Raw genomic sequence first — 24,502 nt, forward strand, 5'->3', positions numbered from 1 at the left:
ACAGGGAAAACGGATCCAAATGCATTAGTAATGGATAATGAAGTGACAAGATCAGTAAACAGCAACATTAAACTGCAATTCTATGATGGGATAGTGGTATTTAAACATGCGGCTCTCCAGCTGTTGTAAAACTGCATCTCGAAGTCTGCTGGGAGTTCTAGTTTTGCAACACCTGGTGAGTCAAAGGTTGGCGACCACTGTGATATTATACGAAAGAACCAGTAAAACGGATCATAATGCGTATCTTGTTATTATATATCTCTGATGACGATTGACCCATTCATGCTAGAGCTGCAGTCACAATGACGAGTCTTTGATTGTAGCAAAATATGACCAAATCATCTGCGCCGAGTCTACCCATGGACAGTTTATCTCGAGTCTTGTTGTATTTCTGGCCATGGAATAAGTTGTCATTTACCATTTCCATGACCAGTTATTAATTTTAATAGGCCTTAGTTTTTCCAACAAAACACATAAAGGTGACTTACAGCCGGCCCTTCTGTACCCGGAGGACCTTCAATCAGCATTCCCTGCAGGGAGAAAAATAGACGTGAGCGATAAATTCTTGCTTTCTGCAATTTGTCCCAAACCACCTGTGACCAGTGGCGTATAGACACATTTTCATGGTTTCAGGATTGATTCATTGATTTTTGTTAAAAGCCACAAGTATTAACATTTATGCAATGACAATGCTGAACATGTTGTAAGGCCGGATCATTACAAGTAGCAGCGCTCTGTTTGCATTGACAGGAGCACAGGAACAGTAGGGGAGGTTATACTGATGATCTGATCGCGCCTGATAAACTGGAATATATCCAGGCTGCGATCTCCATTAGTATTCACAGACAGCAGAGGGACGGAGGTCTTCTTTTTCTCAACTCAGCGGGGTGATGGGAATGATAACGTTTATATTGTGCCGTCCAGAAAACATACACGCTAAATTCTGTGGCTTCTAAAGATGAACTGCAATTATTTGCAAGTTGAAAGGCAATTTAAAAATGTAACAAGAAAAAACCCATTTGTACCAGAAGGCAGAAAAGGGGACTGGGTATTTTTATAAGAGCTGGGATACAATACGAATAGTTATTAGATGATTGGACGTTGCCAGAAGGGCCTATAAATAGGCTGCGGCGCGATCTTATATCAAGTTGTTAAAAATAATATGTTTTCTTTTTTAAATATGAAGTCTGGAAAGCCGGGTGACAACAAATACGGCTGACAAAGTACCCACAAAAGCGGTCACCCAGCGTTCCCAGACAGGGACTGTGATGGCAGTGGTTTTTACGTAAATAAAGTTTCCCCACTGAACAATAAAACGGCAACTTTATAATAAATTTTGTATTTAAATTAATTACCATTTTAAAGATCTCAGCTTACTGTCAGTGAATGGAAACATTCCTGTGCACATCAGTGGCCTAAAAGTCGACTTGACCTAATACTTCTTAGAACTGAAGGTTTGTTATAATTGTGCCCAGTCTTAACAATCCACTTTGACTTCCACACTTCAGCAAACTCTCTGCTGTCCTCCTAGTTTGTTACAATGTATCCGTGTAGTTGAAATAGATCAGTCTGGAGTCCAAGCTGTTTAGCTCACATAGGATTGTCTTAACTGGATACAATTGTAGCAAACCATCAGTTGCGAAAATAAATTAGGTAAGAATAGATTTTCACTCTCTGAATGAGGGTTCCCATTCACTGACATTAAGCAGCGATCTTGAAAATGATGTGAAACTGAAAAACAAAGTATATTAGAAAGTTGAAGAACTTTTCATTACACAGTGATTAAGCTTTATTTACATAAAACCAAGGACAATAAATCCGCATTGATTAGTAACGAGCCTCTGTAACAGCTATTCTACTTAATGTCAACAAAATAATCAAAGCCAAGCAATTGGCTCTTCAATAAGGTTTGTTTGGGTCCTATACCCTCCGTGGGTGGCAGGACAAACATGTGCTTAGTGTGTAACACAATAGTTACCCCCACTACCACCATCATCAGCTGTTCATCAGAAAGGGAGCTGTCAATGGGAAAATACAATCCCAGGCAGCTATAAAGCCATCCAGCAGAGGAGCGAGATGTGTCAAGGAATAGAGGCCGGGTATTCAGCTACTATAGGGTTTATTCAGTGACAAGCGAATAGTCATCATAAATACATGCGGCTGATTGCAAACAATCTAAAATGATGTCAACTAAGGCTGGATTCACATATATAAGTTGTGTCCAGCCAGTTGTTTGATGCCTGAGCCGGACACAACTGATGACAAAATTGTGCGCTAGTCCTGCGGTCCTAGCCTGACAGAGAAACGCTGCACGCAGCTATTTTTTTCCCGTCTGCCGCATGGAGACAACCTGCAACGCAACTGCTGCATCGGATGCCAAAACAGATCCTATAGAAAAGCATGGGATCAGTTCAGAACCGGTTCACCGGACATATGTGATGGTGGCGTAAACCAATCAAATCCAATAATATGACAACACTGAACTACCATATGTAGGTAAAAACACGAACCGCACAGATCTAAGGCTACGTAAAAAAGGAAATGAAACAGAGACTGCCTACTCTGACTCTGGTATTGGCTAAAAAACGTGAATCCATATTGTATCCTGTTCATAAAAAACATTGCAACAAAATAAAAAAAATGAAGTCTAGATATTTGGTTAGACGTTATATCAGTGGACACCGGACGCCACAGCGCAAGGACATTCACTGGTTTGCATTGGAAGCATCTGGGGCTCCTGCCAATATTTATTCTGCTGTTTGTGTTGTTTGGATTTCAGGTCATCTGGGAAAACTCTTGACATGTAGACGGGAGCCAAATGCTTACATTACCTACAACAATGGGGAAGGGGGCTTAACCCCATCATTACCAAAGAGCTATAGTACCCCTTATATACAGAATGTAAGAGCACTGACATCGGTGGATAGGATCAGTAAACAGTCAGTGCTGGATTCATATTGTCTTGGATGGAAGCAGCCAAAGTATACCGGAGAAATTGAATTTTGACAGGTGTGGGTTTTTTTTTCATCTGAAAACCCCAAACATCCCATAAGGGGGCACCATGGTGTCCATGGAAAACAAACTTTTTGCAAAAACAATATATCTTTGTTTCACAGGATCCGCCACTGTTCTGTTTTCTTTCCTTCTACCATATCTATCAATCAGGAAACCGTGACGTCACTTTGTCCTTATCAGAAAGTACCCCACAATCTATGATCCACAACAGATGCAAGGTTACAGACAGCGAGACATGACATAAAGCTGCTCATTGGGCAGGAACTTACTGGTTCAATAATGGCTGGTTCTCCCTTTTGCCCTTTCTCGCCCCTTACACCTCCTCCGACCTGAAAAGTGCAAGAACAAGTAGCAGTGATATTAAATCCTAAAAATAATTACAGTCTCTTTCTGCACCGGCCGCTTATAAATTATTTTGGCTGATAAAATAAAACACACATTAACATATTTCTATAGATATTTCCTCAGCTATATAATATAAACATGTAGATTTGCCATTTTGGCAGTAGTCCATCTTAGCATAATGCAGAATCCTGTCTACCAGTTACTGCCTAATGTGGAATAAACACCATCTTCAAAAACCAAACTTTTATATAATGAACTTTTATAAAGTGCAGTAACTTTTCTGACCTAGAGAGGTCACTGTTACAATTCCTAAACAGTGTGGCTATGAATAAAGATTGCTTGGTAAAAGAGGGGACTGTTTAACCCCTTCCTGAACCATGACATAACTATATATCATGGTGCAGGGGAAGACGGCGCCCATGCTAATCCCAGCTGTTTAACCATTTAGATGCCGTGGGCAATACTTACGTATTGCAGTGTATAGTACTTTGAATTAATTCCTATTTAAAGGGGTTTACTCGCTATGAACATTTATTTCCTATCTACAGGATAGGTGATAGATGTATGATAGTTGGGACTTCCACCGATCACTAGAACGGGGGTCCCTTAGTAATTATTGAATGGAGCGGCGGTCGTGCATGTGCGCTGCTGTTACACTCAATGTCTATGAGGCAGACGAAGACAAAAGCGTGCAGGAATACCTCGTAGTCAGCATCAGTAATGGCGGGAGAACCCTTTATATCAGTTTCAGATACTGAGTAGTAATCTTCATAGATGTCTACTGTCTCCTCCTTGAAACCTTCATCAATGTTTTCATGGAGCCTTGAGTCTACACCACTGTCCGAGGTCCCCTGAAATGTGAGGACACAACATGTAAGTCAGAAAAAAATAATCTTATTAGAGCTTTTTAACATGGCTTTAGGAGAAAGAAGTTTTCAAGGATAGGTACAATGCATTAAAACCAAATTGCTTTATTTCGCCAATGAATCTAAAATAAAAAAATCTCAGACAAAACCCTGTGTAGTCTGATTCTGAAATCATGTGTTACTCCATTCTCTCCGACCCCTCTTCTTAATATACAGATAGTAGAAAAGGGGGCAAATAGAAGAGAATATAAGTTCTTTTACATAGCCAGATGTTCTGGGCAGTAAAGAGCTTCATCTCGACCATAATATTAACGTGTCAATTGGCACACGTTTGCTCCATTTACAAGGAGCAACGATCGTAAGTACGATCATTCGTCTCCATACAGTTGGAATCTTTTCGCCAGCACATCCCGTTTACATTGGGAGATGAGCTGCCGTCAAAGATTTTTTTGGGTCGCATAAAAGATCCGGTTAGTCAACAAAACGTGCTCGTTCGCATGATTATCGGCCGTGTGAAAGAGCCTTAAAAGGGTTGTCCAACAAAAATCAGAAACATTGCTTATTTTTTTCTGAAGTGAATAAACTTTGTAAGATACTTTCTTTTCCAAACCTTCACGGATCGCAGGTTTTCAGTCCCTGTCCCTGTGTGGACCTTGAAGTTCGGAGCGGCTGTTCTTTTGGTGACGTGCCGCCATAGGCTCCAGGGGGGGAAGAAGCTCCCCCTCCTCTCTGTGTGTCGATGACGCCAATGAAGGGGCTGGCTACCTGACTCAATTCATCCGCCAAGTCAGCCTCCTCCTCCGTCACAGCTGATTCAGCCAGGCAGCCAGCTCCTTCAACCGCGTCATCGACACAAAGAAGGGAGGGTGGGGATCTTCTTCCCCCTGAAGCCTGTGTCGGCGCATCACAAGAACGCCCACTCCGAACTTCTGGGTCCATGCGACAGGGACTGAAAACCTGTAAGAAAGAATATTACAAATGTTATTAATTTCAGAACAGATAAATAAATCCTTTACATGACTGCAGGATCAGATTACAAAGTTTTGTTTTTTTGCAGTCTCTAACCTTTAAAACACATAGGGTTGCATGGGAACTGTATACACAAAACAGGAGGATATTCATTTTGGATGCACTGACAAAATAAATATTTATAACAATTGCTGCAGCCGAGAACATATTTTTTGCGATTCAGTGAGTGAAAGTTTCTAGTGCCCGGAGAACACACATTTACCGGTCACACACACAACTTACACTTGAGTTGTTGTTAATCACGTTCACAGAGCTGGTAACAACTTCAACAGTTCCATCAAAGGAAGTTTCATCTATGGTCTCTTTCTCATCCGTCACCTCCCCTTCAGAATAGACGGTTTCTTCATCTGGTTGTGGGGTGTAATAATATTCCTGCCCACCATAGTTATAATCATAGGTTGTGGCGTCCACAGCTACGGCTTGAGTAGTTACAATAGCTGGGGCTTCGGTGGGTGCTGGCGTTTCTTCCTAAAAAAATCAAAATCAACACAACAGGGTTGATACTTGAAATTCATCAATTAGAATGTCTGTACAACACCAAAACCTGCCAATGCTGTTGTGATTTAAGCCTCCAATCACCGCTGATAAACTCTAGATACTTATCATGGCTTTCTACAGGGCGTTTTTATTGCGTTTTCTCAGCATTTTTATTGCATGTGCTTTAGAAAACAGATGCAGTGATTTTGCGATGCGGTTTTCTGTCGTGCAACTATTACAGGTGAAGCAAATGGTTTCAATGTGCTTTAATTGTAATTGTCGCACGAGCAAAAAACGCATTGCAAAATCGCAGCTAATCGAAGGAAAACACATGTGTTTTCTAAAATGTGTTTTTCAAAGCAATTAAGAAGCACATCAAAACTGCAGCAGAACTGCTTTAAATACGCTCTGTGGAAACCCACCCGAAGGTTAGCGGCATCAGCTGTTGCTACACAGTATCAAGGCCTATAAGCAATGCACTGTTAGGCTGTGTTACAGGACATGGTCAATTTGCATGTTTTTGGGCTAAATTTTGGAAAATCAGAGCAAAGTTGCATCAATTTTCAGAAAATCATTGCACATATTGACTGCGATGTGTGAACACAGCCTAATTTACTCGTTGCAAGTTGTGTTTAATCCTGAATAATCTGAACATACTGGTCCAGTTGAGTATCAAAGGATTCCCCAATGCGTTCAAGTTCTGAGACAATGATGTGCCTCTGCTACAACAGGGGCCAGCAGCCAATTTCAACTTTATTGGCCTAACGCCCCCATGACAATTCTATGTGCAGTTATTCTGCAGTAATGCCATATTCGATGTAATATACTTCCTACATGTTCATTTTTGTTTTAGAAACTATTAGGGAGCTGACATAGTTTGCTGCCAGTTTCTGGGGTACAATATAGTAAATTTGTAGGCCCCCTTCCGCTAAGTTCCACCCACTTTCAGAAAAGTGCATTGACTGGCGGAAACTGCATAAAAGTCGCAATTGTTCCTACAAATTGCAACTGTTTTGCCATTTGCAACTTTTCTACACCAGAAAAATGGCATAGAAAAGTTAATAAAATCCCCCCTAAAGAATAAGAATGTACAAAAAATGTTGATGTCATGACATCAGGCGATCAAGTAATAAGGCTACGCTGCACTACGGCAGTAATGGTTTTACCTCTTCAAAGTCCGGTTGTGGTCGTACAACTTCCTCGCCTGTTGCTTGGGTGGGCTTGCTGGCGGCTTGTTTATCTTCATCTTCATAATATGGGTATTCATAATAGTAAGCATCATCCCCTTCTGCAGCTTCTGGATACTAGAACAATGTACAAAACACTATTGTATAGTATTGGGCTTAGGCTACTGTAGCCTTTATATACATAAATAATAATTTGTCTCTTCTTTATCTACAGCACCTACAGTACTTACAAATTCATCTTGGTTGGGATCCTGAGATTGGGGGGTATCTGGAGCGGCAGTGTCACAGTCGGGGCTGTAGTGTTCACAATAATCGAATGCAGCACGATGATCCGAAACGATTAACAGCTGCTGAATATCTCCCTGAAAGACAAGAAAACCCAATGAAAAAAAAGACATATAGGATTTACTAAATCAAAGAAAGTGGACAAAAAAAAATGAAGCTTAAAATATCAAGATGAATAAACTACTTTAACAACCTCAATAAAAGTAAACATTATATACAATACTCTCAGTTTATATTAATTTGATGTCTTTTGTGAACACACGACAGGATTAAAAAGTATTTGCACTGAACATATATTACTGGGAGCAGATGCTATTAATGCGAATACCCAGAGTCATCCCAGACATCATATTAGTGATATCAATGGATTCTGGAGGAATGGTTGCTGGAGATTAATACATGTGGACAACATAGTTCAACATCAATGATGTCTGGTCTTTATTGGGATATATGGTCAAATTGAATTCCCTTATTTAAGTCACAATTATAAAAGCACAACCAAATGGTCCACGTCTACTCCCCCTGACTGCAACTATCTCCAAGGTTTAGTTTGTACAGCACTTAGAATATTTGATTTCTTTGTGAAGATATTCAGGGGTGTACATGCCACGCACAAGGCATTAAAAACTGAATCAAAATGGGCCCTATCCTGGTGTTGGTTAATGCCAAAACATACATCACAGTACAGGAGTACTCAGAGCTTCTCTGCCCACCTCCATTAAGGAGGCGGAGAAGTAAAGGAAGAAAAGAAAGAGCAGAGAGGAAAGGAAAGGTAGAAGTGGAGAGAGGAGAAAAGGGAGAAAGAAGAGGTAGAAGAGAGGAGAGCAGAGGTAGAAGAGAGGAGAGCAGAGGTAGAAGAGAGGAGAGCAGAGGTAGAAGAGGGGAGAGCAGAGGTAGAAGAGGGGAGAGCAGAGGTAGAAGAGAGGAGAGCAGAGGTAGAAGAGGGGAGAGCAGAGGTAGAAGAGAGGAGAGCAGAGGTAGAAGTGGGAAGAGCAGAGGTAGAAGAAGGGAGAGCAGAGGTAGAAGAAGGGAGAGCAGAGGTAGAAGAGGGGGGAGCAGAGGTAGAAGAGGGGAGAGCAGAGGTAGAAGAAGGGAGAGCAGAGGTAGAAGAAGGGAGAGCAGAGGTAGAAGAAGGGAGAGCAGAGGTAGAAGAGAAGAGAGCAGAGGTAGAAGTGGGAAGAGTAGAGGTAGAAGAAGGGAGAGCAGAGGTAGAAGAGAGAGCAGAGGTAGAAGAGGGGGGAGCAGAGGTAGAAGAGGGGGGAGCAGAGGTAGAAGAGGGGAGAGCAGAGGTAGAAGAGGGGAGAGCAGAGGTAGAAGAGGGGAGAGCAGAGGTAGAAGAGGGAGAGCAGAGATAGAAGAGGGGAGAGCAGAGGTAGAAGCGGGAAGAGCAGAGGTAGAAGAAGGGAGAGCAGAGGTAGAAGAGAGGAGAGCAGAGGTAGAAGAGGGGAGAGCAGAGGTAGAAGAAGGTAGAGCAGAGGTAGAAGAAGTGAGAGAAGAGGTAGAAGAGGGGAGAGAAGAGGGGGAAGCAGTGGGAGAAGAGGGGAGAGCAGAGGAAGAAGAGGGGAGTATAGAAGAAAATTTGGGAGCAGAAGAATAGGACAGAACAGGAGGATGAGGAGAGTAAAGGAAAAAAAGAGGGGAGATAGGTGAGGAGAGAAATTAAGAGAACATGACCCTTGGGCTGGTCCCCCTCAGCCTTGTTTGTCAAAGTTGTGATGCTAACAAAATATATTCAATGTCAACTAATAGAGAGTTTGTGGGACTTGGTTTACATATAGCAGACATCCTAAAGTGTAAAAAAAGCATTGAGGGCGCCACAACATTACATAGACTTTATTCCATATTGAACCGTTCCATTATAATAAATATAACAGTGGTCGATGAGAAAGCATTCTTTGCTCTACAAGAGAAAAGTAAAAAGTTTTAAGCCAACACCGGGTAAAAACAGGGCCAGAGGCAGGGTTGAGCTCCTTCAAGGTCTCTCCCAATTGTTGATTAAACAAACTAAAGGCAGAATGAGACTTCAATTAGGCCGGGTGCCCAGGAATGAATCACAGTCTGAAGCTGCTCAGATCCCAATGTGAGACAGAGCAGCCGCACTGGAGGGAAAATAAATTTCAATCGGAATCCAGCTTTCCAGTATAGTGTCAGAGTTGACACAACTGTCCCAGAAACGCAGCCAGCTGGAAAATGGCCCATTCCATATCTAGCAGGCACAGTAGGAATAGAAAATTAATGAACCCAAAGGCCAAATGTAGCAGAGTTGTGTAGCATTTTATATCAAGGGTTTTGCTGCTGCAAAGGGTAATATCTGCAGTGAAAATCTGCAGCATTTCCGCTATTGAATGGGCATGCCGCGGATTTGAAAATCTGCAGCAAATCCTGAATTCTGAGCTGATTTTATTCCGCTACATGCGTATGGCGTTCCCGAAACCTTATCCACATGTATTGTACTGTAAGTTGTGGATTTTCAGTGTGGGTTCTGCATCGAAAAGCTGCGCCAAATCTGCGACATCTGAATATTTCCCTATAAGTAATCTCAAATACTATGACATCTCATAAAAAATACCATGGGCAAATAAAACTACAAGATACAGAAGTTAACGTGGGTTATCCAGCATGTAAGAAAATGTACTATGTGCTTCAATTCCTAATATTCCAGATTTATCTTTGCGGTCAATGATTGGAAACATTCCTCTATATTCCTGCTGATAACTCCTACTGACCAAGTCCTGCTCACACAGCTGCTGGGTTGGTTAGAGTATCAGTCTAGGCGATCCCCCTGAGAACTAAACATGGTACCATCCCATCTGAACTCCAGACTGTTTGTTCTTACCTGCACTGGTACATTGCTTCAAGGATAATTTAGCTTTCAAACATAAATATCAATGTTTCCATTCACTTGCTGCAATCATTGATCTTGAAAATGGGGATTAATTGAATAAAACACATTGGAATGTTACAGAACTTTTTATTTAGTTACAGCTGACAAGACCAACTAAAGGGAATACATTTTCTCTTGCAGCCCAGGTTTCAGGATATAATGCAGCCAGATATTCTAACAAGCTTGCAATCTGGGCTGTCTGCAGATACATTGACAGTACAAACCTCAATATACTTCTGGGATAAATAATAGGTCTCAAACACCATATTTAAAGGGAACCAAGTGTCAATCAATAGGCAAAAAGTAATAGGCACACCCACGTTTCCTTCCACACAGGTCTGTAAGGGACAGGTACCATGTCACTACTCTTGGGGCTGTTGAATGACTAAGTAGGTTTAGGAAGGGAGGGGTAGATGTCACCTTCCAGTCTATGATTGCTATTTCAGAGCGTTGGGTGAAATTGCTCCCTCGAGATCAACATTATTACAGAATCTGTGTGGCCTGTCCTGGTGACAAGATCCAAATATGTTAAAATACAATGTAACGTTACCATCTAATAAATAAAAAGGACATGTTGGGAGTTGTAGTTTCACAACAGCTGAAGAGCTACAGTGGTCTGTTTAGAATAATTCTTCTATAAATGTGATAAATGATACTTCTGCGTAATCCTGATACCGTCCTGAAGTTTGCCAAATAAAAGTGTGAGCATATGTGACATTTCTAAAATTAGACTTTATTTAAATCTTGTCACCTTCGGTTTGTCACTTCCACCTCTTTTATATAGAAGTGTAAAGACACATGTTCATGCCTAAGGGCTCATTCACACGAGCGTGATTCAACGTCGAAACAACGCACAGCACACGGTCCCATTCATTTCATTGGGGCTGTTCACACATGCAGGAGTTTTCACGCACCGAGAGTCTGTTATGTGACACTCACTGCATGTCCTACATTGGTGCGTTTTCACACCCCTAGCCGCCCATTGAAGTCAATGGGTCAATATTACGCACTGCACACACATGCACATCCGTGTGCTGTCCGTGTTTTACGCATCAATTACATTGGAAAAAAAAAAGTGCTTGTGAGTGCGTGAAAAACACATCCCACATGCAAAGCGCAACTGATGCAAAAACGCAACGCACAAGGAAAGATTTACGAGCGTTTGTGACTGTAGCCTAAGAGGCACAAGAAGTCTGACGGAGAAGTGAGAAATCTAGTGAGGACAGGAATTCTCTTCCCCTTGTGGTTACTTTATATATTCTGGTGGTTCTGTAATAAACGCTGTAACCACCGGGTAATAAGGTCAGGCCTGTGATTATCAGCGCAGGAGGAAAATTACATGTAGACCAAAACAAATCAACATCATTTTTCCGTGTTAACCAATTTTATCCGAACCCAGAATGTAATATCTCAAATATCACAGGTATAAGGTCTCCAACAAACTACACAGCACTACAACCCCAATCATGTATGGTTACTGAATTGTATTATAGAATAATCTCCATGCACAGTGTGGTAATGAGCCAAGTGTGATAATATCTGCTGAGCTGGGGCATCCAAGTCTATCATGTGTGGTACTGTCTGCTGAACCGCTGTATCTAACCCTATCATGTGTGATACTGTCTGCTGAACCGCTGTATCTAACCCTATCATGTGTGATACTGTCTGCTGAACCGCTGTATCTAACCCTATCATGTGTGATACTGTCTGCTGAACCGCTGTATCTAACCCTATCATGTGTGATGCTGTCTGCTGAACCGCTGTATCTAATCCTATCATGTGTGATACTGTCTGCTGAACCGCTGTATCTAATCCTATCATGTGTGATACTGTCTGCTGAACCGCTGTATCTAATCCTATCATGTGTGATACTGTCTGCTGAACCGCTGTATCTAACCCTATCGTGTGATACTTTCTGCTGAGCTGGTGAATCTAAGTCTATCATGTGTGATACTGTCTGCTGAACCGCTGTATCTAACCCTATCATGTGTGATACTGTCTGCTGAACCGCTGTATCTAACCCTATCATGTGTGATACTGTCTGCTGAACCGCTGTATCTAATCCTATCATGTGTGATACTGTCTGCTGAACCGCTGTATCTAATCCTATCATGTGTGATACTGTCTGCTGAACCGCTGTATCTAATCCTATCATGTGTGATACTGTCTGCTGAACCGCTGTATCTAACCCTATCGTGTGATACTTTCTGCTGAGCTGGTGAATCTAAGTCTATCATGTATCATACTGTCTGCTGAGTTGCTGTATATAAGTCTACCATGTGTGATACTTTCTGCATCTAAATTTCAGCCTTAAAGGGGATCGGTCACTAGTTAAGTACGGCCCAACCTCCTGGCTAATCTAATGGGCGCTGTCACACTGATAATACTGGTAAAAATTGTGTCCCATAACTTTTATTATTTTAAAAGTTAAGAGCTTTTTTCTAAATATGCAAATGAGGCTATAGAAGTGGGCGTCACCACTGGCGATTCTCCTGAGGTGGAGCCTCCTCACAGCCTCTGACACTGTCCAATCAGCATGAAGCTGCTTCACACAGTGTGAGAGACTGAGGCTGGAGGGAATGGGGATCACTTAAAACAGCCATATCTGCGGCTGTGGACCACCTAGAACAGCGGTTCTGGTGGCCTATGAGAGATAAGATTCTAATCTTTCATATGGCACCAGTTCTAGCTGTGAAACAACCAGAGGTATCACTAGTTGAAAACACAGTCGGGAATGGAGGCAGTATACTATATGATCACGCTGTGTTGATGGACTGGGAAGAGAATTGTATGACGCTGATTGGACAGCGTCATACAGAAAACATTACACCGCCCAGAGTGAAAAGAAGGAGTAAGCTACTATTTGGCAAGTCTAGCCACATTAGCATATTTAGAAAAATGCATATAACTTTGCAAATAATAAAAGTAAAAAAAAATAAAAAATTACACTGTAGTTATCAGCATCATAACGCCTATTAGACTAGTTAGGAGATAGGGCATTAATAAACTAGTGACAGATCCTCTTTAAAGGGGTTGTCCACTACTGAACAGTTTATGACCTATCCACCGTATAAGTCATCAGTATATCATCAGTGCGGGTCCGACACCCGGACCACGCACCGTTAAGCCGCTCCGGCTGCCGCGGGGCACCAAAAGTTATGGCCCATTATGCGATGTACGGAGAGAGAAGCAGTTGGCTCCATATATAGCATAGCGGCCATGCAGCCGAACTGCAGCTCTAGGCCTATTCACTTGAAGAGGAGAAGAGCTGCAGCTCGGACGCTATTCAGTGGCCAGAGCAAACTGCTTCCGGCATGTACGTCCGGTGCTCGGAGGCAGCCAGGGTGGCTTAACGGTGCGGGGTACGGGTATCGGCCCCCACAGATCATGTACTGATGACATATCTGATGACTGTATCACTTGGCCAGAAAACCAATGGAAAGTAATTCATTAATATGGAAAGATTAGAATTTGAGGATTTTTTGGGAAAACAGACATGTAGCACAAAATGTCATGGGAAAGTTTCAGATTACGATGTTTAAGGTCCTGCCCGGAACACTTCTCTGATCACATAAACATGCATGTATAAGTAATATTATTCATTCACATTGTAATTTCTCTTTCAATTTTTTTTACTTTTAAGACACAAAGACCTGGGAAGGGGGAATGACCTACGGTTTGGGAATATGTGAGTAACCAAGGTTAAATAGAAAACAGATGCAGACAGCACATTAACTATGTAACCACAGAATGTTTCTGAAGGAGATGAATGATAGTTTAAATTTCACTACCGCTAAGACAATATTACTATTTTCCAATCCGCTCGCTTTCTGCTGATGTAAGGGGAACGGATACAATTTTTTTTTCTTGGTTAATATTATGTTTTGAGCGCTGAGAACAGACAGAAGTCTGCAGAAACTATCACATTTCCTCTAAGTTGAGTCCACAGAGGTCATTATGGATGACTTTATGGAAGGTGATACATATATACATGTCAGAGTCTGAAGTGGGGGAGGGTGCAAAAACAAACTACAGACTGTGGAAGCCTGATAGGAAGGTACGGGATCAGTAATGAGGAAAGTGTCTCATAAGGAAATACCCTAAACTGAAATATGAACATATGCCATATTCTACAGGTCCAATAGTGCAAAGTTAGGCTAGGGCTACAGTCTCAAGAAATCCCAAAAAGTTTGGATTCCTTGTGACGGTTGACTAAATTTGCGAGTCGCAACGTGTCCACATTCACTTAGATGTTCCAAGGACAACACAGCGATCTTCGGCCTTGCCACTATTAATACATGCCTGGGCTTTATGTTGGGTTTGTGAAGTTTGGAAAACCCATTGTCATACACCTATTATGGAATTCTGAGTTAATAGAGGGGGGTCCTCGGTCCAGGATCCTCATCTCATGTCCAGAGTGGAGAGAGGTTTCATTGGGCTTCTCCAGAGGACCTGTCCTGTACTACACAGACGTCACGTTGATATGAATAGACAGTGTGTAATCTTTCGTTTTCCCTGTGGTGGCGCTGCAGGGAAATGGAACACTTACTGCCAGGTTTCCCCACCGATTACAGCTGATCGCTGGGGGATCCAGCTGGTGGACACTTTGTGATCTGCTTATTGTCAAGGAACCGTTCTAACAAGTAGGGACTGTCCAAAGTGAAGAGGAATATGTACAAGACTCCCAAGATTAACTCCACATACAAAAAAACTTTGACGTAATTAATCTTGTACTAATTTGGCATTATATCATGGCTTAGACTCCGGTTACATCCAATGGTGTAAACACACACAAAGTGGTGATTAAGGTGTTTATAAATCATTCCCAGATTCATTAGCTTAAAATATATAAGAAAAACCAGAGCAACATTCTTGCTGGGAAATTTATAATTTATGATTGTAATGGAATATCTCAAAACAGGGAGGATCAGAAGACATAAGACTATGAAGCCTGAGGACAAAGTTCACCTCACTTCCTCGGGTCAAGCTGCAGGCACCTTGAGAAACTAGACTACAATCATCTCGGGGAAAGGAGCTGTGATTTGTGGTTTCTTTTGAGCACTAGACTCAGTCATGTAGAGATTTACTCTCTACAGGGCAGGAAGTCACAATGCCCTTCTGCCAGTCACAACACTCATTTCACAAATAAACCAGCAGTAAACCATGAAGGAATAATGACCTTCAAGAATGTGACCCCTCTCCTGGCAGACATATGTCATCCTGCAGGACACCTGGTAATGAGAAGACCCCCGGACTATGACCACAAGAGCCCCTACTCGGTGTAACAGCTGCACGCCATAAATGCTGCGGATGTAAACGGGGTATAAGAAGCTGATGTGAGGTGTAAAATACAAATCTATAAGTAATAATAAATCAATACTAGATCACCTACTATACAACTGATGGTGGATACAATGTAGATAATGCTATGATGTGATAGAATGTAACAACCTCCATGGTAAACGATACAATACAACAGCAATGTAAATGTTATACATACTGATAGAGTGTAACCAGTAATAGAATGAACATAGTAATAGGAGTATGACAAGAACTGCTGCCAAGTACAGTAAGACCGAGGTCACCCGTCATGGATTTGTTGTGGCTTTTCAGTGCAGATTTTATTCCTTGCAAAATGTGAGATCTGCATCAAATACGCAATAAAATCCGTGATTTGTTGCAGATTTTGGTGCAGATTTTTTTATACAAAGCCAGAAGTGGTTTAAAAAGGAATAGGAAATACAAAGGAACAATATATACAGTACGTCTCCTTTCCCCTGGATCTACTTCTGGCTTTGGCTCAAAAATCTGCAAAAAAAAAAAAACGCAATGTGTTAACATAGCCCTAAAGTGTAGCTAAACGTTTGACAAACTTCTGACATGTCATAGTGACATGTCAGAAGTTTGGATTGGTGGGGGTCCAAGCACTGAGACCCCCACCAATCACTAGAACAAAGCAGATGAAGCGCTCGTGTGAGTGCTCAGCCGCTTCGTGCCTGTTCGGCTATTTCCGGAAAGCCGATGTATCGGAGTGCGGGATCATAGACTTTCTATTGAGTCCGTACACGCTACATTTATTTCCGGAAAAAGCCGAACAGGCACGAAGTGGCTGAACGCTCACACGAGGGCTTCAGCTGCTTCGTTGTAGTGATTGGTGGGGGTCTCAGTGCTCGGACCCCACCAATCCAAACTTCTGGCATGTCACTATGACCGGTCAGAAGTTTGTCAAACGTTTAGCTGCACTTTAAGGAACAAGAAACCATTATAACATGTAACGACTGAGGACTGTGTAAGTCCCACAATGTAATAGATCCACCATACAGGCTGATACAAAGCAACAGCCCCACAATTAATGAGATAGATAACGTAATGATTAGAAAGTCAGCAACTAATATTTGTGGATGTTTTTGCAATTAGAACAATAAGAATGTATTTGAGGAGTAGAGAGGAGAGATGAGGAGACGTCACCTCATCTGGAAGATGGGCCACTTTACTTCATCCCTACCAGATACTACAATGTCTCAGAGAACTCAGATTATCACCTTATTATTACAGTCCAGTTACATTGTACATAAAAGGAAAGAGTCTGCAGCTTCACTAGACAAGGTTTAAAGCAAAGTTGCAAATTATAAACAAAGTCACGTATTTTTCACAACCTACAAGCCGGCTTCTCCTCTTCTCCAAACAACCTCATAATTAATATATTAATCTCAGTGTGAAAGCCATACAGAGCCTAGATCTATTCCTAACATGGTAACTGGAGATCAGAACTAAAGATCGAAAAACGTCAACCTCAGTGCAAGTAAATCTCTGCTCCATCCACATTCACGATGTCACTGGACTAAGGCTTCGTTCACATCTGCGTTGGGGTGACGTTCCGTAGTCAACTACGCTAATGCTTCCGGGAAAAACGACGGGTCCGGTGCACAACAGACACAAACGGAAACCAAGGGCACCGGATCCGTCACCATTTAAATCAATGGTGATGGAAACGGAAACCTCTGGTTTCCGTCGGTATCAGTTTGTGTCAGTTCAGGGTCCTGTTCTGACGGAAACCTCCGTGGGGAACGTCAGAACGGGACCGCAATGCAGATGTGAACGAAGCCTTACATATACTTCATGTGATATAACAAACACATAAGACGGCTATAGAAAAAGATAAAAAAATACACGGCGCATCATCCCAAGGTGATTGGAGTGCAACGTCAAATAAAGAACTGTGCTCACCTGGTAGCGTTGTGCTGGGAGCACAACGTCCCTGTTAGTGATAGAGTCAGGGGGGTCTGCAGCCTGGGATTCTTCCGGTGACCCGTAGGGTTCCGTTGACACAAATTTTAGGTATTCGATAGAAAAGAGGGAATCCCATTGAGCGGCGCTGTTCCTCCGCAATGCAAAAAGATGTGGGAGCTGAACGCTAAGGAGATGTGATGTTTTTATTCTCTTGTTACTTTCTATCACTAAACATAGTGACACTTGTGTCCGTCTTATGTGTTTGTAGGTATTCGATAGAAAAGAGGGAATCCCATTGAGCGGCCAATGCAAAAAGATGGGTCCGACAGGATCCTTGGGTATAGAACTACTGATGTGGATTTCAATAAATTCCTGGACTGCTACAAAGAGGATCTCTTATCCATTTATTATCGCGTTTTTTGTGAAATAAAACACAGAAAAATGAGTGCTACGCGTTTCAAGACCGGTCTCTTCATCAGGCTCTTTCACAAAAAAAAACGCAATAATAAATGGATAAGAGATCCTCTTTGTAGCCGTCCAGGAATTTATTGAAATCCACATCAGTAGTTCTATACCCAAGGATCCTGTCGGACCCATCTTTTTGCATTGGCCGCTCAATGGGATTCCCTCTTTTCTATCGAATACCTACAAACACATAAGACGGACACAAGTGTCACTATGTTTAGTGATAGAAAGTAACAAGAGAATAAAAACATCACATCTCCTTAGCGTTCAGCTCCCACTTCAGTTATTTTCTTCAGGGTGCTCTCCGTTTTTTTAAATGAATAGCACACTGACACATTCATTTCTATGGGGCCATGCACACTTCCGTTGTTTTAAAGGAACCGTGTGGCCATTCCGACAAAACTAGAACAGGTCCTACTGTCCGTTTTTGACAGAACAATCTCGGCCATTCCATTCATTTGGTCCGTTGAAACAGCGGACTGCACGCGGAAGCCATCCGTGTGCAGTCCGTGTTTCACGGATCCGTCATTAGCGGCCATATGACTAGCAACTGATGTGTGCATGAGGCCTATTCGGGTGACAACCTCGCTCAGCATCTTTTATACAGTGGATACATAGAAGCTGCAGAACAGAAACGAAGCAAAATTTCTAATAAAAGTATATGAGAAAAATGGTACAGCTCACCAGTCTGCGTCTCCAACAGTCTCGCTCGGATCCCCGCGACGGCCCGCGGTGTAAATGGCAAAAATGGAGGAGAGAATGATCCAGCGCTGAAGTGATTAAAAGGGAAAAGCAGGTCCCATGTTTATTGGAAAAGACATTAAAATCGAATGGGAGACGCAGTCACAAGGCAAGAGTAGTCGGGGTATATACCCAAGCCTACGCGTTTCGAACGCAGTCTGCGTTCTTAATCATTTCTTGCCATGATTAAGAACGCAGACTGCGTTCGAAACGCGTAGGCTTGGGTATATACCCCGACTACTCTTGCCTTGGGACTGCGTCTCCCATTCGATTTTAATGTCTTTTCCAATAAACATGGGACCTGCTTTTCCCTTTTAATCACTTCAGCGCTGGATCATTCTCTCCTCCATTTTTGCCATATGAGAAAAGTGCTTAGTATCACATATACTACAGAATAAAATGGCATTAAAGGTTTCCATAGCCTTTGAAGTTTAACTATGCACCATGAAAGGAAAAATCAATTTGCGCTAACTGATCTGGACTCAGGTAACAAGGCTGCAGGCGGTTATTCACATTTATTTGGCAATAAGCATTACTATTATGTAAGTGTTCAGACAATTATAATCCAGGCAGCAGGTGAAACGTCCCAGGGATTATTGTGAAAACAATAATATTATACATAGATAAATATGTGCTGTGCAGAATTACTCTTCCAAACTTTTTATAATTGGAATTAAAAACATCCAATGAAGGGTTAACATGACTACTAGTTTCTCCGCACTGGCTGAACAGGGGGCTTCATTCTCTGGGAGACCTTCACCATGTTTTAGAACTAAGGTCCTTTCAGTGATTTGCTAAGCAACATGAATAAGGTCTTTTGTTCCCTATGACCTGTCAGGCCCTGGACGAGCTGTGAGACATGGAACATCTGACGGCCTTCCATGCTGCTCACTATCTGCCTTGTACGACCACATGGAAAAAATGACTAGGGAGAGACGGGACAGAGATTGAGGGCTGGAGGCGCAGTGTCCGGGACTAATGGCCAAGTGCAACACTTTAGTCAAAGTAGTCCATTAACAAACCACACAAGTGACATCATACTTCAGGCCAAATGCTGTGTCTAAGCAAGAGACCCAAGAATGGCAGCGGAATTCCACGGAGACTTGGATATACGCGTTTTTTTGGTTGGTACATATTCTACACAAAGGCTCTCATCTCTTTACTTACAATGGACCACTATACAGCTTTTATGCTTCATTGTATCTCTCAAGTTCTTACAGCTACAATAATACACAGGAGTCTGGAGATTATTATTGTGCAACAACGCTATTAAAGAAGTGGCTGATATCAGTCACACATATGGATATAAATGTCTCTGGAGGTCCTCAGCAATGGAGATATGTGACAAGGTAGTGATCATGAGGGCAGGGAGGTTTCTACACTTTTTGTAGCTCATCCCATTGAAGAATACTGAAGTCAGAGAGCAATAGATTGTATTCACCTGTCCTACAGTCATCCTCCCCCAGCCTGACATGTCTGATAACAGAGAACAATAGATTGCATTCTCCTGTCCTACAGTCATCCTCTCCCCAGCCTGACATGTCTGATAACAGAGAACAATAGATTGTATTCACCTGTCCTACAGTCATCCTCTCCCCAGCCTGACATGTCTGATAACAGAGAACAATAGATTGTATTCTCCTGTCCTACAGTCATCCTCCCCCAGCCTGACATGTCTGATAACAGAGAACAATAGATTGTATTCACCTGTCCTACAGCCATCCTCCCCCAGCCTGACATGTCTGATAACAGAAAACAATAGATTGTATTCACTTGTCCTACAGCCATCCTCCTCCAGCCTGACATGTCTGATAACAGAGAACAATAGATTGTATTCACCTGTCCTACAGTCATCCTCTCCCAGCCTGACATGTCTGATAACAGAGAACAATAGATTGTATTCACCTGTCCTACAGTCATCCTCCCCCAGCCTGACATGTCTGATAACAGAGAACAATAGATTGTATTCACCTGTCCTACAGTCATCCTCTCCCAGCCTGACATGTCTGATAACAGAGAACAATAGATTATATTCACCTGTCCTACAGTCATCCTCTCCCAGCCTGACATGTCTGATAACAGAGAACAATAGATTGTATTCTCCTGTCCTACAGTCATCCTCTCCCCAGCCTGACATGTCTGATAACAGAGAACAATAGATTGTATTCTCCTGTCCTACAGTCATCCTCCCCCAGCCTGACATGTCTGATAACAGAGAACAATAGATTGTATTCACCTGTCCTACAGTCATCCTCTCCCAGCCTGACATGTCTGATAACAGAGAACAATAGATTGTATTCACCTGTCCTACAGTCATCCTCCCCCAGCCTGACATGTCTGATAACAGAGAACGATAGATTGTATTCACCTGTCCTACAGTCATCCTCTCCCAGCCCAGCCTGACATGTCTGATAACAGAGAACAATAGATTGTATTCACCTGTCCTACAGCCATCCTCCCCCAGCCTGACATGTCTGATAACAGAGAACATTAGATTGTAATCACCTGTCCTACAGTCATCCTCCCCCAGCCTGACAACAGAGAACAATATATTGTATTCACCTGTCCTACAGTCATCCTCTCCCCAGCCTGACATGTCTGATAACAGAGAACAATAGATTGTAATCACCTGTCCTACAGTCATCCTCCCCCAGCCTGACATGTCTGATAACAGAGAACGATAGATTGTATTCACCTGTCCTACAGTCATCCTCTCCCAGCCCAGCCTGACATGTCTGATAACAGAGAACAATAGATTGTATTCACCTGTCCTACAGCCATCCTCCCCCAGCCTGACATGTCTGATAACAGAGAACATTAGATTGTAATCACCTGTCCTACAGTCATCCTCCCCCAGCCTGACAACAGAGAACAATATATTGTATTCACCTGTCCTACAGTCATCCTCTCCCCAGCCTGACATGTCTGATAACAGAGAACAATAGATTGTAATCACCTGTCCTACAGTCATCCTCCCCCTGCCTGACATGTCTGATAACAGAGAACAATAGATTGTATTCACCTGTCCTACAGTCATCCTCCCCCAGCCTGACATGTCTGATAATAGAGCACAATAGATTGTATTCACCTGTCCTACAGTCATCCTCTCCCAGCCTGACATGTCTGATAACAGAGAACAATAGATTGTATTCACCTGTCCTACAGTCATCCTCCCCCAGCCTGACATGTCTGATAACAGAGAACAATAGATTGTATTCTCCTGTCCTACAGTCATCCTCCCCCCAGCCTGATAACAGAGAACAATAGATTGTATTCACCTGTCCTACAGGTCATCCCCCCCCAGCCTGATAACAGAGAACAATAGATTGTATTCACCTGTCCTACAGTCATCCTCCCCCAGCCTGACATGTCTGATAACAGAGAACAATAGACTATATTCACCTGTCCTGCAGTCATCCTCTCCCCAGCCTGACATGTCTGATAACAGATAACAATAGATTATATTCACCTGTACTGCAGTCATCCTCTCCCAGCCTAACATGTCTGATAACAGGGAGCAATGGAATGTATTCTCCAGTCCTACAGTCATCCACTCCCAAACCTGACATGTCTGATAACAGAGAACAATAGATTGTATTCACCTGTCCTACAGTCATCCTCTCCCAGCCTGATATGTCTGATAATAGAGAACAATAGATTGTATTCACCTGTCCTACAGCCATCCTCCCCCAGCCTGACATGTCTGATAACAGAGAACAATAGATTGTATTCACCTGTCCTACAGTCATCCTCTCCCAGCCTGACATGTCTGATAACAGAGAACAATAGATTGTATTCTCCTGTCCTACAGTCATCCTCCCCAAGCCTGACATGTCTGATAACAGAGAACAATAGATTGTATTCACCTGTCCTACAGTCATCCTCCCCCCAGCCTGACATGTCTGATAACAGATAACAATAGATTATATTCACCTGTCCTGCAGTCATCCTCTCCCAGCCTAACATGTCTGATAACAGGGAGCAATGGAATGTATTCTCCAGTCCTACAGTCATCCACTCCCCAACCTGACATGTCTGATAACAGAGAACAATAGATTGTATTCACCTGTCCTACGGTCATCCTCCCCCAGCCTGACATGTCTGATAACAGAGAACAATAGATTGTATTCTCCTGTCCTACAGTCATCCTCCCCCCAGCCTGATAACAGAGAATAGATTGTATTCACCTGTCCTACAGTCATCCTCCCCCAGCCTGACAACAGAGAACAATATATTGTATTCACCTGTCCTACAGTCATCCTCTCCCCAGCCTGACATGTCTGATAACAGAGAACAATAGATTATATTCACCTGTCCTTAAGTCATCCTCTCCCAGCCTAACATGTCTGATAACAGGGAGCAATGGAATGTATTCTCCTGTCCTACAGTCATCCACTCCAACCTGACATGTCTGATAACAGAGAACAATAGATTGTATTCACCTGTCCTACAGTCATCCTCTCCCAGCCTGATATGTCTGATAATAGAGAACAATAGATTGTATTCACCTGTCCTACAGCCATCCTCCCCCAGCCTGACATGTCTGATAACAGAGAACAATAGATTGTATTCACCTGTCCTACAGTCATCCTCTCCCAGCCTGACATGTCTGATAACAGAGAACAATAGATTGTATTCTCCTGTCCTACAGTCATCCTCCCCAAGCCTGACATGTCTGATAACAGAGAACAATAGATTGTATTCACCTGTCCTACAGTCATCCTCCCCCCAGCCTGACATGTCTGATATCAGAGAACAATAGATTGTATTCCCCTGTCCTACAGTCATCCTCTTTCCCGCTTGATATGACTGATAACAGAGAACAGATTGCAGAGCAATATGAAACAGAATGACATTTAGTTTTATGTACCGTGAGTTAAAGGCTAGAAATATTTTAAATCATCAGTCCCTAATCCAATAAAAAAAATACATTCTCTGTTGGCCTGTCATAAATAATCACTACCAAATCATCATTTATGTCAGACAGCCGTGTTCATGTTTATAAAGATAGAACCTAGTCTACGGTTTTTCATACTAGGAAAAGAATAAACCTACAAACGAGAGGATTAACAATTTGTTTTGACAATTCTCCAAATTTAGAGATCAAAAGCCTGAAAATAATGCGTTGTAGTTTATTCTGTGGAGAGAATACATGAGCTCAGTGTGTTGTGATTGGGAATGACGTTTAAGCCTCCATGTACGTTCAGCGCGGTTAAACATGCGAGCAATCGGAGTTCACTTTACACACATCTGACTTTTATGACTTTCATAAGAATGTACTGAGAAAAAAAAACAAATGTAAAAAATGCCACAAGAACCAGAAAAATGTATAAATGGACCAGTGGGCAGCAGCTGGCTTACACATTTCCATTGTATTTCAGAAAAACGGTGGGTGTCCCGCATAAAAATGGGAGTAGTGGCACTGCTCCCAGAGAACAGTCCGTTCCCAATGATCATTTGGATGGTTTGCAGAATATAAGGGTATGTTCACACGCAGAGTCAAAAACGTCTCAAAATACTGAGCGGTTTTCAAGAGAAAGCAGCTCCTGATTGTCAGAAGTTTTTTTGTGCCACTCATGATTTTCTCTGCGTTTTTCTATGGCCGTTTTTGGAGCTTTTTTCATTAGAGTCTATGGAAAACGGCTCCAAAAACGTCCCAAGAAGTGTCCTGCACTTCTTTTTCGCGGCCGTTTTTTTACGCGTAAAAAAACGCCATAAAAAACGCTCCGTCGGAACAGAACGCCGTTTTCACATTGAAATCAATGGGCAGATTTTTGGAGGCGTGTTGCCTCCGATATTTCGGCCGTTTACGGCCCGAAAAACGGCCGAAAATAGGTCGTGTGAACATACCCTATGCCAACCTCTGACTAAAAGTAGTGCAGTCTGGCTAACTTGCCTATGATAAGTACAGCTTAGGGACATGTACAGCCCTCGTAGTAGGACTGGGTGCAATGTCAGGATACCCACAAAGACCTAGA

At 42.4% G+C, this 24,502-nt stretch overlaps 1 protein-coding gene across 9 annotated transcripts in view; it reads right to left on the reverse strand.

Annotated features, from left to right (window-relative positions):
* LOC142659005 (collagen alpha-1(V) chain-like) overlaps positions 1-24,502 on the reverse strand; it is a 286,189-nt gene that overhangs the window by 99,629 nt on the left and 162,058 nt on the right. For all 9 annotated transcript variants that reach the window (XM_075834646.1, XM_075834645.1, XM_075834647.1 and 6 more), the window contains 6 exons: positions 7,150-7,281; positions 6,899-7,036; positions 5,478-5,723; positions 4,062-4,211; positions 3,285-3,344; positions 489-530 (listed from right to left, as the gene is read on the reverse strand). In XM_075834646.1, the coding sequence (XP_075690761.1) occupies positions 489-530; positions 3,285-3,344; positions 4,062-4,211; positions 5,478-5,723; positions 6,899-7,036; positions 7,150-7,281 (768 nt within the window). The remainder of the gene's footprint in view (positions 1-488; positions 531-3,284; positions 3,345-4,061; positions 4,212-5,477; positions 5,724-6,898; positions 7,037-7,149; positions 7,282-24,502) is intronic.

The sequence above is a fragment of the Rhinoderma darwinii genome, chromosome 8 (genome assembly GCF_050947455.1).
Source record: "Rhinoderma darwinii isolate aRhiDar2 chromosome 8, aRhiDar2.hap1, whole genome shotgun sequence".
NCBI lineage: Eukaryota > Metazoa > Chordata > Amphibia > Anura > Rhinodermatidae > Rhinoderma > Rhinoderma darwinii.